General features: G+C 39.2%; 1 protein-coding gene across 1 annotated transcript in view; it reads right to left on the bottom strand.

Moving 5' to 3' along the window:
* LOC111154384 (glycerophosphodiester phosphodiesterase domain containing 4) overlaps positions 1–7,566 on the bottom strand; it is a 149,646-nt gene extending 142,080 nt beyond the window's left edge. The window contains exons 1-2 of the mRNA XM_022513925.1: positions 7,387–7,566; positions 2,636–2,739 (exon numbers count right to left, since the gene is read on the bottom strand). Of these exons, the coding sequence (XP_022369633.1) occupies positions 2,636–2,739; positions 7,387–7,566 (284 nt within the window). The remainder of the gene's footprint in view (positions 1–2,635; positions 2,740–7,386) is intronic.
* Positions 7,567–14,428: the final 6,862 nt, after the last annotated feature.

Raw genomic sequence — 14,428 nt, 5'->3', positions numbered from 1 at the left:
AAAAAGAATGAAACCTTGCTATGTGCAACATGGATGGACCCTGAGAGTATTATGCTAAGTGAACAAGTCAGAGAAAGACAGACAGCATATAATCTCATTTATATGTGAAATCTTAAAAAAATAAAACAAAAAACAAAAATCAAGCTCACATATACAAAGAACAGACTGGTGGTTGCCAGAGGCAGGGGGCAGTAGGAAGGCAAAATGGGTGCAGGGAGTCAAAAGGTACAAATTTCCAATTATAAAATAAATAAGTCATGGGATATAATGCACAGCATGGTATCTATAATTAATAATACTGTATTGTACATCTGAAAGTTGCTAAGAGAGTAAATTTTAAAAGATCTCATCATAAGAAAAAAGTATGCAACTATGTATGGTGACAGATGTTAACTAGGCTTATGTGATGATTATTTTGTAATATATACAAACATGAAACAAACGTGTTGTATACCTAAAACTAATATAATGTTGTATGTCAATTAAACCTCAATTTAAAAACAAAGTGTTGCGGCACCTGGGTGGCTCAAGTAAGTTAAGTGTTTGCCTTTGGCTCAGGTCATGATCCCAGGGTCCTGGTATCAAGCCCTGCATCTGGCTTCTTGTTCATCAGGGAACCTCTTTTCCCTCTGCCCCTCCCCCTGCTCAAGCTCACTCTCTTTCACTCTCTCAAATAAAAATCTTTTTTAAAAAAAAGTGTTGGTGAGGATATAGAGAAAGGATAACACTTGTGCACTGCTGGTGGGAATATAAACTGGCACAGTCACTGTGGAAACAGTATGAAGCTTCCTCAAAAAAATTAAGAATAGTACTACCATACAATTCAGCAATTCCACGTCTGGGTATTTATCCAAAGGAAATGAAAACATTAACTCCAAAAGATATGTAACCCCCATATTCTTTATGGCATTACTTACAACAGTCAAGACATGGAAACAACCTAAGAGTCTACTGGTAGATGAATTGATAAAAGATATGTGGGGTGTGTGTGCGTATTTCTAAAAAGAAAATGAATTAAACAAGTTTTAACACTTAATGATTAAATTAAAACAAAACAAATCCTATCTAGAAAATTAATAAAAATTATTCAAAATAAGAATGGTTAATGCTATCAATCACAGGTTATAATAGAAACTCTCAGGGCTCCTGGGTGGTTCAGTTGATTGAGCATCCAACTCTTGATCTAGGCTCAGGTCATGACCTCAGGGTCGTGAGACTGAGTCCCAACTTGGCTCCACAATGGGTGTGGAGCCTGCTTAAGATTCTCTCCCCTTTCCTCTCCTTTTGCCCCTCCCCCACCTCCACTTAGGCAAACACGCACACATGCGTGCTCTCTCTCTCTCTCACTAAAACAAACAAAACCCAGAAACTCTTATATATCTGTCATGAATGAAAATCACTACCTCCTTTTGAGTAAGTACTTCAGCAACAGGCATAATGAATACTACAAATATTTATTCTTCTTGACTCAATAACTCTACTTGTGGAAATCTAGTCTAAGACCTACATCAGAATACAAAGCTTTCTCTGCACTCCTATTTCATAAAAACAAAAAAACTGAAAAAAAAAAACTGGAAACATAATGCATAACAATAAAAACTGTTTAAGTGTATTACAGCATCCTCATGTCATGAAATATTTTGCAACCATTTTAAATGATACTCAGTTATTAGTAATTTGTCAAAATCTTTCTTATTATCTTAAATAAAAAGGAAAAACAAAATTACATGTTTTGTATGGTATGAATGCAATAATATAAAAACAAGTGTAGAAAAAAATGCTGGGAAGTATACCAACAAGTGATTGTCACTCAAGAATAAGACAAAGCAGATTTTATATTTTTCAAATTTTTATATTTAAAGTAACAAACCAGGGGTGCCTGAGTGGCTCAGTCGGTTAAGTGTCCAACTCTTGATTTTGGCTTAGGACATGATCTCAGGGTTATGAGATCAAGTCCCAGGCTGTGTGTGTGTGTGGAGCCTGCTTATGATTTTCTCTCTCTCTCCACCCCCTCTTCAAACAAAACAAAACACATTTTACTTCTATTAAAGTAAAGCTTAATTGTATTCCATTTAAAAAAAAAAAGGCCTCATATCCAAACATACCCCTTTCTCAGCCAAATACCAAATAGTGGGTAAGTTTGCAATCATCAGGCCAGAGAAACTGGAATTGCTGGGAGCAGTCCAGGATGAAGAGTTTGCCCAGGAAAAGATGCCCAGAAGGACACCCATTTCTGTGTTCAGAGTCCTAGGAAGCTCCCTGGGGACAGAAGGAAGAGGCAGAGGCCAGAGGTGAGGCAGAGACATGAGGGTTCATGGACAGAGATCATGAAGACTAAGTGTAGGCATCAGTAGCCCAGACAAAAAGACTGAGGAACAAGGTTTCAGAGAGTCACTGGAATAGCTTCCCACTGCACCAGATTCAGTCTCAATGTGGACAGTTAGCATCACAAGTGGTGGTGCTGAGCATCCTTCCTCCAAGCCAGAGTCAGGCCTCTCACCCAGTCACTGTCGAAAGACCAATTTTGTGACCCTGCTTCTTATGCCACCCAATATTTTCAGCCTGAGGTACAATTCAGGTGGTCCACAAACCAAAGAGCCCCTATAGAAATGAAAATACAAAACATGAAACTCACCAGTCAAAGCCAAAGTATTCATTTGAAGTTTCTATCCACACAAACAGCAAAATCAAAGACAGCAAAAATGAAGTAATCAGAAATGGGTAAAATAACTTCTCTCTCTGGGAAAAGAAAGAAAAAAGTATAAATTAGTTCCATGTATCCATGTTACCTCAGCAGTGTCTGTATACACTTGTCAAAGTTCTGCAGAGTTGCAATGCCATGCATTATCCTCAGGAGGCTGGAGTGACCACTGTAGTCTCTTTACCCCTATGGAATTTTGTATAAGCCTATTTAGAACATGTATTACACTTAACTGCAATTACATGTTTATCTGTTTGTATTCAGTGAGACAGTTTCTTCTCTGAGGAATAGGAACTTCAGTTACACACCTCCATCCTGCCAATGTCTAGCGGTTTCCAGTTTCTTTTTTTTACTACTTAAAAACTTATTTGTATTGATTTTAATTTTATTTTTTCAGTGTTCCAAGATTCATTATTTATGCACCACACCCAGCGCTCCATGCAATATGTGCCCTCCTTAATACCCACCACCAGGCTCACCCAACCCCCCATCCCCTTCCCTCTAAAACCTTCAGTTTCTTTCTCAGAGTCCACAGTCTCTCATGGTTTGTCTCCCCCTCCAATTTCCCCCAATTCACTTTTCCTTTCCTTCTCCTAATGTCCTCAGTGTTATTCCTTATGCTCCACAAGTAAGTGAAACCATATGATAATTGACTTTCTCTGCTTGACTTATTTCACTCAGCATTGAGATACCACCTCACACCAGTTAGAATGGCCAAAATCAAGAAGACAGTAAACGACGTGTGTTGGAGAGAATGTAGAGAAAGGGGAACCCTCTTACACTGTTGGGAATGCAAGTTGGTGCAGCCACTTTGGAAAACAGTGTGGAGATTCCTTAAGAAATTAAAAATAGAGCTACCCTATGACTCTAGCACAGTTTTTTTTTTTTCTTTTCTAGCACAGTTTCTTAAATGCAGCTGGCTCTTAACAATCATCTGCTGCTTTCATCCTCCCCTCCATCTACCAAACATTTGTTTGCTGACTCATTCATTGAGTAATTCATTCAATCATCACTCACTGGTTCATTTAGTCACTAACCTACCCAAATTTGGGGGACAGGGGACAGGTTAGGGAATAAAGCTTTTTTTTTTTTTTTTTTGAGTAGTTATCTTGTGCCAATACAATGCTAGAAATTTCATAAACTATCTTCATTTGATTTCTTTTTCAATATGGCCATATAAGTTAGGTATTCTTAACCTTATTTTGCAGAAGAACTAAAGCTCAGAGAGGTAAAGTAATTGGCTCAAGGTCACACAACCAAGAAGTGGCAGGGACACTGCCCAGAGCTCTGAGCCTAAAGCCAAGGTGGAGGATATCTTTACAGAGGAGGTGTTCAAACAGCCCTGAAGACAACCCCCTTCACTGAAAGTCACATCATAAACCAGTCATACCAGAGATTGCCAAATCCTTCCTGGGAATGTTAGGTTTGGGTTGCTATCTGAGTTATAATTTTAACACTTCCTTATCACCTGAAAAAGAATTCTGCCTCTTTGGGACACTACATTTAATCAGTTGACACTGGACAGAATAATCCCTGCCCTGTCTAAATTATGGCATTACTGTGAAAGCAAAAACAAAGAAATAAAATGAAAAATGTAGAAACTGTGTTCTAAAAAGATGAGAGACATTACAGCTATCAGGATGCACTTTCTGAGTGTAGGAGGGTGAAGAACACAGGATCTTTGACTCAGATCTTACACTCTACAATATCTTACGTGGACTTTTAAAAATGTATCAGACAGAGGCACCTGGGTGGCTCGATGGGTTAAAGCCTCTGCCTTCAACTCAGGTCGTGATCCCAGGGTCCTGGGATCAAGCCCAATCTCGGGCTCTCTGCTTAGTGGGGAGCCTGCTTCCACCTCTCTCTCTCTGCCTGCCTCTCTGCCTGCTTGTGATCTCCGTCAAATAAATAAATAAAATCTTTAAAAAAAAAAAAAACTATGAAATAATGTCATTACCCTGCTCAAAATCCTGCCAGAGCTTCCTATTGTACTAAGGTACCAACAAACTGCCTGCCATGGCAACAAGGCCCTCCATGATCAACCCCTGTCCATCCCTGACCTCATCCCATCCTACACACTCCATTTCTAAATGCCAGCCACACTGGCCTTCTTTTTGTTTCTAGAATATAACCGAATTTGCTTCCACCTCAAAACCTTTGTACTGTCTGGTGCCTCTGTCTGGAATACTTTTGCCCCAGATGTACATATGGCTGACTCTACCTCTCCATTTAGGAGACCGTTCACATGACACTTTTTCGAAGAGGTCTTCTCCAACCACTCTCCCATCCCAGGTTCTAACACCGTTTCCTGTTTATTATCTTCAAAGCTCTTATCACAATCTGAAATAATCTTTCTTCATTTACTGTCTACTAACTAACTCATCCCACTAGATTATAATCTGCAGGAGGGCTGAGGCCTTAATTGTCTTAATTCACTGTGGCACATAGTAAGTGTTCCAATGGATGAATAAATCCATTTCCTTATTTTGATTCTCATTGTTACCATTCTTGCTCAAGCATTTTCAAAGGCTCCTTACTATTTACAAGAGAAAATTCAAATACTTTAACTTGACACAAAGATGTTTCATAATTTGATCAAAATATTCCTTTCCACCCTACTACTTACCATCATTTCACATGTCTCTACTTCAACACTGGAAATTTGTTTTTCCTAAGCACACTACTGTGCTTCTCTGTCCCTTGACTTCTAACTACCTCATTCCCTCTACCCACAATCCCTTGTACCCATATTTCTGTATGTGAAAGATCACTTCTGCAAGTCAGTCACTCCAAGAAGAGTAATAAAATAGCTAACATTTATTGGAGGTTAATTGTGTGACAAGCACAATTCTAAGTGTCTTCAACATATTATCTCTTCCATCCCCACAACAAATCCTATTCATGGTTACTACTATTCCACCTCCATTATTCTAATAAGGCATGTAAAGCACCAGATGTTAAGTTACTTGCCCAAGGTAACACAGTGGTAAAGCTCTAATTTGGAGATAGTCCAGGGTAAAGCCATAAATTGAATCTAGGTAGTCTTTTCCCAAAACACAAGATCTTAGTTCTTATCCTCCTTTCCCTCAGCAGAAATGAGGCCTTGAGAATTATCTAGGAACCTTAGGAATTATCTAGTTAAATTCCCTAACTGTAGAGAGGCTGGGAGATCTCACATAACCAGTCCAAGGGCAGAGTGGAATATAGTATCCAAACAGGCTCTAGTCCAGGAATTTTTCCATAATACCACACTGACTCAAATATCACCCTGCGCACGAAGCCTCCCTTTTCCTTCTCTCATTTCTAGTAAGTATCTGTTGAATCAATTCACTCTTCTCCATCTTTACCATCACTACTCTAATCCAGACCACCAACATCTCTTACCTTATATACTGCTATCACTTTCTCTTTGAAGGCAAAGATGTCTCCCTCCCTGTTTCATACCTTCCAATGCATCCTCCACATGATCAAATAATCATTCCAAAACACAGATCAGGCAACATCTGTTTACCATCTTTAGGGACTCTTTATGTCCTACATGGCAGAGATCAAATTTTTAAAACCAAATAACACTGGTCCCATCTCCCTCTCTAGCTTTGTTTCCCATCGCTTTGCCATTTGTATCCTCTGTTCAACTTAAGGTAAACCTTATACCTGACTCCTCCAAAATGATTTCTTCTGCCATCCCCTAATCCTTACCTACCCAATTCTTAATCACCTTTCACCTTCTATATGAAGTATTTTCAACCCTTCTCTTGGCACATGGAGGCATGTATGCATATACACATACACACATAAATACTCTCAGTATTTTAAGACTGCATTGTGCTTGTCTCTTCCACCAAGTGACTATGAACTGCTTGAAAGCAGGAATCATATCAAAGCCATTTGTTATTCCCAGTCACTAGTATATAAACTAGTCCTTATCAGCTATAGGTGGGTAGAATAACTAGGAAGGTAAGATATAGGAGACAGAAGAACATTTCTCCTAATCTAGGAAAACCTCCCATTTCTACCCCTTTTCCTGTGTTTCCCATCGTAGGCATAAGAAACTAGTGATCTAACTGGTCAGAATCTCAGAGCCTGGTTGGACTGCGTTTATAAGTACATGAAGTTTCAGGATATGGCCCTCCTCTTATCCCTTCAGTGTGCTCATCATTTGGTCTTTTATATCAAACAGCCCACCAGAGAATCCCAACATATAACCAAGAGTTTAAAGTAAGAGGCCCTCAATAAGGCTAGGCCACATGCCACCACTCAGTCTTACTAAAGTTTTTCATTAGGGAAAATCAAGCATTAGCCTGACCAATAATAAAGGAATACCTTGTTTCCCACTTGCTGTTATTTTCCTCATAAACACAGCTCTTTAGGAAACTTACAATGAAGAGAGAATTAAAGATTCAGGCATTCTTGTAATTCCTAGTCAAAAACATGACTAAAAGAGGTAGTTTAAAAAAAAAAAAAAAAAAGGAGAAGCAAATGAAAGTGAAAGAAGATGAGGAAAACAAGCATGTGTTTCTGTAAGGTTAACTCTGGCTCCAGAACTGCAGTAGGCTTTTCATCAAAGAACTAGAGCCCTACCATGCCCAGTCCTGGAGACTCTAATGAGCTCTCACGGGCAGAGACCAGCCCACGTTCCCCACATCTGAGAAAGTATGGTCCAACTCCTTCCCATGTCTCTATACCCAAGAGCAGCAGCAGGGTCCAGGTAAAGACTTTTTCTCCTGCTTGACCTGCCACTCGCAGGTGTAGCAACCAGTAATCAAGGTGATATAGCATTGTCGGTTGCAGCCACATAGGATCCATGGATAATGCCTTTTCACTCTTCTCTGGCTCCCAGGCTCAATCCTGTTGCCCTTAAGCATGGTGCACCTTTTTGCTGAAATGACAAATAAAATTATTAGGATCTAAAAGCTCCTTCAAAAGTTTCCTACCTCACTGCCCTACAGAAAATTCCATCAAAAAAAGATAGATTTTAAAGTTTATAATCTAGGATAATGCACTGGATTCAGTGGATGAGTAGAGCTTCACCCCCCTTTTCCACTAACTTGTTTAGTATTTACTGCAGTCATGCACCATTCAAGGTTTAGTTTTCTTACCTCTAAAATGGGATCATATTGTCTGCCCTAGGCAACTAATAAATGGGGAAAGCATTAGATAATATATACAAATTATAATTAGATAATATATACAAATGTGTTTTTTCAACTATAATGTGCTCTTGAAATAACCTGAGAGCTTAAGAGGCATGGGTGAGGTATGAGAAAAATATAATCATTGACTAAGAAGTGACTCAGATATATATCTGCCTGCCCCATCACTTATGCTCCTCTCTCATTGGAATTAGTTAGGGTTAGCCTCAATTTAAATGATGGAATTTTCAAAATAGCAATGGCTGAAATAAGACGTTTGTTTTTTCTTTTGCCAACAAAAATATTTAAAAAATTATGTAGTACGTGGCTTCACAATGTCATTAAGAACCCAGACATCTTCCATCTTCCTGTTCCACGGCAGCACAGGGCTTCCTTCTCAGGGTCCAAAATGGCTGCCCCTTGAGCTGCATCTATCATTCTAAATTCCAACAAGGATAAAGAAAGAACAAAGAAGGATGTTCCCCCTTACTTTAAGGACACTCAAAGAAGTTGAACATTACATTTTATTGACAGACAAGGGTTTTTCTTACTAGGGAAAGAAGAAAGAAAGAAACAAACAAACAAACAGAAAGAAACAAAGAAACAAAGAGAAACAAAGAAAGAAACAAAGAAAGAGGGAGGGAGAGAGGGAGGGACATATTAAGCTATATCTAGCTGTTACTACTGAATTTTCTCACCCTACTTTAATAGGACACTTTCAGACAAAATTCGTGTGGAATTAGGGGAAGAAAACAAAAACAAAAACCCCTAAGTATTTAAGAATAAACAAACAAGAAGTCTTAAAGGGCCTGATCCCAGGCGCGGTCTCTACCCCTGAAAACCTTCTGTTGTGCTCCACTCTGTTTTTCTGTGAAAGGTAGTGCTGTAGTTCAGAGTGCATAGTCTCAACATAGACTTCTGGCAAAAAATGTGAGTAACAGGGACTGGAGTAACCTTCCCAGCTTAAGTGACTAAAAAACCTGGGGAAAATATGAAAGAAAGGTTTTCACACAGTGGACAATAGGCAGTGAAGGATAGCAATCTTTGAGAGAGAAGAAACAAAGGAAGTGAGTATTGTAAATGCAATTTGGATACAGTTTCCAGGATGAAGCCCTGGGAGTGAGATTGTAGGTGGATCCTGGCAGTATCCCTGAACTGAGCAGACAGAAACTGAGCAGACAGAAGGGAAGGAAAAGTACCTCCCTCCATGTCTTTCCAAGTCTCCAGCTGAATACTAATCAGTACATGCTTGTGAAGAAATTATCTGATGTTAGAAAAAGAATCACACAAAACGAGGTGGTTAGACATTTAGAGCTCATAAAAGGCTGGGAATAGTTGGTGTTTCCTCCAGAGCAGAAAAACCTTATAATACATAGGCACTTGGAAGCTTACTCAGAAGGGTATTGCCTCAATAGTGGAAAAAAAAATTAGGCCTACATTAAAGGCTACTACTAAGGACAATGGCCTAGCCAAAGGAAGCTTAAAAATGAGATTCAAGGGCGCCTGGGTGGCTCAGTTGGTTAAGCATCTGCCTTCAGCTCAGGTCATGATCCCAGAGTCCTGGGCTTGAGTCCCACATTGGGCTCCCTGCTCAGCAGGAAGCCTGCTTCTCTGTCCCTCCCCTGGCTCATTCTCTCACTCTCTCCCAAATAAATAAATAAGTTTAAAAAATGAGCTGCAAGATAATCAAAATGTTTCCAAATAACTTGACTCTGTTCTGAAACAAAGATCAGAATAAAAACCAACCAACCAAACAAACAACAACAACAACAACAACAAAAATACAAGAGAAGTAGCCAACAAAACAAAATTCTCAATGCCTAATATACAATCAAAAATTACCAGGAACATAAAAAAGAGAATGCACCTATATGGAGGGAAAAAACTATCAATCAACAACTCAGAAATGTCTCAGGTGATATAATTAGCAGGGAAGGACACCAAACATTTTTACAATTGTCTTCAGTACGTTGAAGACAGTAGAAGAAAATAAGCATGTTAAGGAGAGACATGGAAGGTATTTTTAAAATATGTAAACTGGGGGTGCCTGGGTGGCTCAGTGGGTTAAGCCTCTGTCTTCAGCTCAGGTCATGATCTCAGGGTCCTGGGATCAAGCCCTGCATCGGGCTCTCTGCTTGGCAGGGAGCCTGCTTCCCCCTCTCTCTCTGCCTGCCTCTCTGCCTACTTGTAATCTCTCTCTGTCAAATAAATGAATAAAATCTTTTAGAGAACTTGAGAATTTTTTTTTAAATGAAGAGATCAACTGTGAGCTACACAATAACTATAAGCAATCTAATATAAACATGCCTGGAATCCCTAAAAGGGGGGGGGGGAGAAAGGGATAAACACAATATCTGAAAAATTAATGGCCAAAATGTTTCCAAATATGATGAAAACTATAAACCTACAGAGCTAAGAAGCACACCAAATCCCAAGGAAAAGTACACACAACAAACTATAAGACACATCATAGTCAAGATGCTTAAAAACACTAGTAAAGAGAAAATCTCACCACCAGCCAGAGAGGAAAGGCATATTACATGTGGAATAAAGAGGACTTCTTGACATTTTTTTCAACAAAAATAATTTGTTGAAAACAATACAAGCCAAAAGACAGTGGAGCAACATCTTTAAGGAACTGAATAAAACACATTTAGCTAGAATTCAGCACTCATAATGAACAGTGTTAAAAAATGAAAGTGGGAAAACCCAAAAGACTCCACTCCAAAACTGCTAGAACTTGTACAGGAATTCAGTAAAGTGTCAGGATATAAAATCAATGCACAGAAATCAGTTGCATTTCTCTACACCAACAACAAGACAGAAGAAAGAGAAATTAAGGAGTCCATCCCATTTACAATTGCACCCAAAACTATAAGATACCTAGGAATAAACCTAACCAAAGAGACTAAGAATCTATACACAGAAAACTATAAAGTACTCATGAAAGACATTGAGGAAGACACAAAGAAATGGAAAAATGTTCCATGCTCCTGGATTGGAAGAATAAATATTGTGAAAATGTCTATGCTACCTAAAGCAATCTACACATTTAATGCAATTCCTATCAAAGTACCACCCATTTTTTTCAAAGAAATGGAACAAATAATCCTAAAATTTATATGGAACCAGAAAAGACCTCGAATAGCCAAAGCAATATTGAAAAAGAAAGCCAAAGTCGGTGGCATCACAATTCCGGACTTCAAGCTCTATTACAAAGCTGTCATCATCAAGACAGCATGGTACTGGCACAAAAACAGACACATAGATCAACGGAACAGAATAGAGAGCCCAGAAATAGACCCTCAACTCTATGGTCAACTAATCTTCGACAAAGCAGGAAAGAATGTCCAATGGATAAAAGACAGCCTCTTCAATAAATGGTGTTGGGAAAATTGGACAGCCACATGCAGAAAAATGAAATTGGATCATTTCCTTACACCACACACGAAAATAGACTCAAAATGGATGAAGGACCTCAATGTGAGAAGGGAATCCATCCAAATCCTTGAGGAGAACACAGGCAGCAACCTCTTCGACTTCAGCCGCAGCAACATCTTCCTAGGAACATCGCCAAAGGCAAGGGAAGCAAGGGCAAAAATGAACTATTGGGATTTTATCAAGATCAAAAGCTTTTGCACAGCAAAGGAAACCGTTAACAAAACCAAAAGACAACTGACAGAATGGGAGAAGATATTTGCACATGACATATCAGATAAAGGGCTAGTGTCCAAAATCTATAAAGAACTTAGCAAACTCAACACCCAAAGAACAAATAATCCAATCAAGAAATGGGCAGAGGACATGAACAGACATTTCTGCAAAGAAGACATCCAGATGGCCAACAGACACATGAAAAAGTGCTCCATATCACTCGGCATCAGGGAAATACAAATCAAAACCACAATGAGATATCACCTCACACCAGTCAGAATGGCTAAAATTAACAAGTCAGGAAATGACAGATGCTGGCGAGGATGCGGAGAAAGGGGATGAATCCTCCTACACTGTTGGTGGGAATGCAAGCTGGTGCAACCACTCTGGAAAACAGCATGGAGGTTCCTCAAAATGCTGAAAATAGAACTACCCTATGACCCGGCAATTGCACTGCTGGTTATTTACCCTAAAGATACAAACGTAGTGATCCGAAGGGGCACGTGCACCCGAATGTTTATAGCAGCAATGTCTACAATAGACAAACTATGGAAAGAACCTAGATGTCCATCAACAGACGAATGGATAAAGAAGATGTGGTATATATACACAATGGAATACTATGCAGCCATCAAAAGAAATGAAATCTTGCCATTTGCGACGACGTGGATGGAACTAGAGGGTATCATGCTTGGCGAAATAAGTCAATCGGAGAAAGACAACTATCATATGATCTCCCTGATATGAGGGAGAGGAGATGCAACATGGGGGGTTAAGGGGGTAGGAGAAGAGTAAATGAAACAAGATGGGATTGGGAGGGAGACAAACCATAAGTGACTCTTAATCTCACAAAACAAACTGAGGGTTGATGGGGGGAGGGGGGGTGGGAGAGGGGGGTGGGATTATGGACATTGGGGAGGGTATGTGCTATGGTGAGTGCTGTGAAGTGTGTCAACCTGGCGATTCACAGACCTGTACCCCTGGGGATAAAAATATATTATATGTTTATAAAAAATAAAATTTAATTTAAAAAAAAATGAAAGTGAAAGGGCACCTGGTTGGCTCAGTTGGTTAAGCGTCTGCCTTCAGCTCAGGTCATGGTCCCAGAGTCTGGGGACTGAGTCTTGAGTCAGTTTCCCTGCTCAGCATGGAATCTGCTTCTCCCTCTCCGCACTGGTGTTTTCTCTCTCTCATTCACTCTCTAATAAAAAATTGATTTCTTTATCTGAGAGAGAGAGAGAGCATACAAACAGGGGAGATTAAGCAGATGCTTAATCAACTGAGCCACCCAGGTGCCCCCAATAAATAAAATCTTAAAAAAATTTTTTTAATTAAAGTGAAATAAAGACCTTTTGGATATTCAAAACTAGAAAAGAATTAATCACCAGCTGACTTGCACTACAAGAAATGTTAAGATCACCCAATATGAAGGAAAAAGCTACCAGGTGGAAATACACATTTACATAAAGAAATGAGGTGCACCAGAAATATTCAATATATGGGTGGATATAAAATAATTTTTTTTATTTATAAAATTACTTCAGAAGATAATTGACTGAAACAAAAGCAATAACAATTAATATTTCTGCTTGTAACAATTATAGCAGTAAAATGTATGACAAGAGTTTAAAGGCCAGGAGCAGGAAAATGAAAGTGTACTGTTAATCAGTTCTCATATGATATATGATGAGGTGGTATAATATAACTTAAAAGTAGACTCTGATACGTTAAAGACGTATACTGTACACCACGAAGTAACCTCTGAGAAAAGGGGTGTGTATATAGTAAGCCAACAAAGAAAATAAAACGAAATCATAAATATTATTCAATCAAAAAGCAAGAAAAAAGTGAAAAAGGAACACAGAACGGTAGAAAGCAAGTGGTAAATCAAATTTAAACTTAAATATACCAGTAATTCCTTTAAATATAGTCTAAATGCTCCATGTTTAAAAAGAATTGAATGTGGTGCCTGGGTGGCTCAGTGGGTTAAGCCTCTGCCTTTGGCTCAGGTCATAATCCCAGTGTCCTGAGATCGAGCCCCACATTGTGCTCTCTGCTCATCAGGGAGCCTGCTTCCCCCTCTTTCTCTGCCTGACTCTCTATCTACCTAAAATCTTTTAAAAAATAAAAATAAAAATAGGGGCACCTGGGTGGCTCAGTGGGTTAAGCCTCTGCCTTCAGCTCGGGTCATGGTCTCGGGGTTCTGGGATCGAGCCCCACAACGGGCTCTCTGCTCAGCGGGAAGCCATCTTCCTCCTCTCTCTCTGCCTGCCTCTCTGCCTACTTGTGATCTCTGTCGGTCAAATAAATAAATAAATTCTTTAAAATAAATAAATAAACAAACAAACAAATAAATAAATAATAAAAAGAATTGAAAATTGTCTAAGTGGATTAAAATAACAAAGCCCAACAATATGTTCTTTACAAGAATTTGGTTTGTTGTTACAGAAGTTAAAAGAATGGGAAGATTAGTGTCCCATTACCAGGACAACACCACATACCAATCAAAGATGAAACCTGAGTCACATGTGACAATAAGCATTTACTGCTCATACTCTGCTGATCTGGACTGGCCTCGGCTAGTATGACTGGAGTGACCTGGCTCTGTTCCATGTATGGCTCAACTGAGTTGGCCAGAGTATATTCTCCTGATGGTGGCAGTTGTCCAAGAGAGTAAGCTGTAATATGCAAATCCATCTCAAGGCTCTGCTTCAAAGGATGTCTTCAAGTCAAAGTCAGAAGCAGAGTAAGTGAACTCACAGTAGGAGGGCATTATAAGTTATAAGGCAAAAGGAGTGTGAACACAAAAGGCATAACTAAAGGAAGGATAAGAATTGGAGCCAAATAATACAATCTATCTCACTAGTTACCAGCAGATCAAAACCTCGCTTGCTTTTTGCTTGAGGCAAAAAGCATCAGTAAAGAAAAAGGACATTTCATA

This window comes from Enhydra lutris, unplaced genomic scaffold (assembly GCF_002288905.1).
Source record: "Enhydra lutris kenyoni isolate GAN:26980312 unplaced genomic scaffold, ASM228890v2 scaffoldscaffold37, whole genome shotgun sequence".
In the NCBI taxonomy this organism is placed as follows: domain Eukaryota; kingdom Metazoa; phylum Chordata; class Mammalia; order Carnivora; family Mustelidae; genus Enhydra; species Enhydra lutris.
Note: the sequence above shows the minus strand (reverse complement) of the source record. Positions and strands in the feature narration are given on the sequence as shown.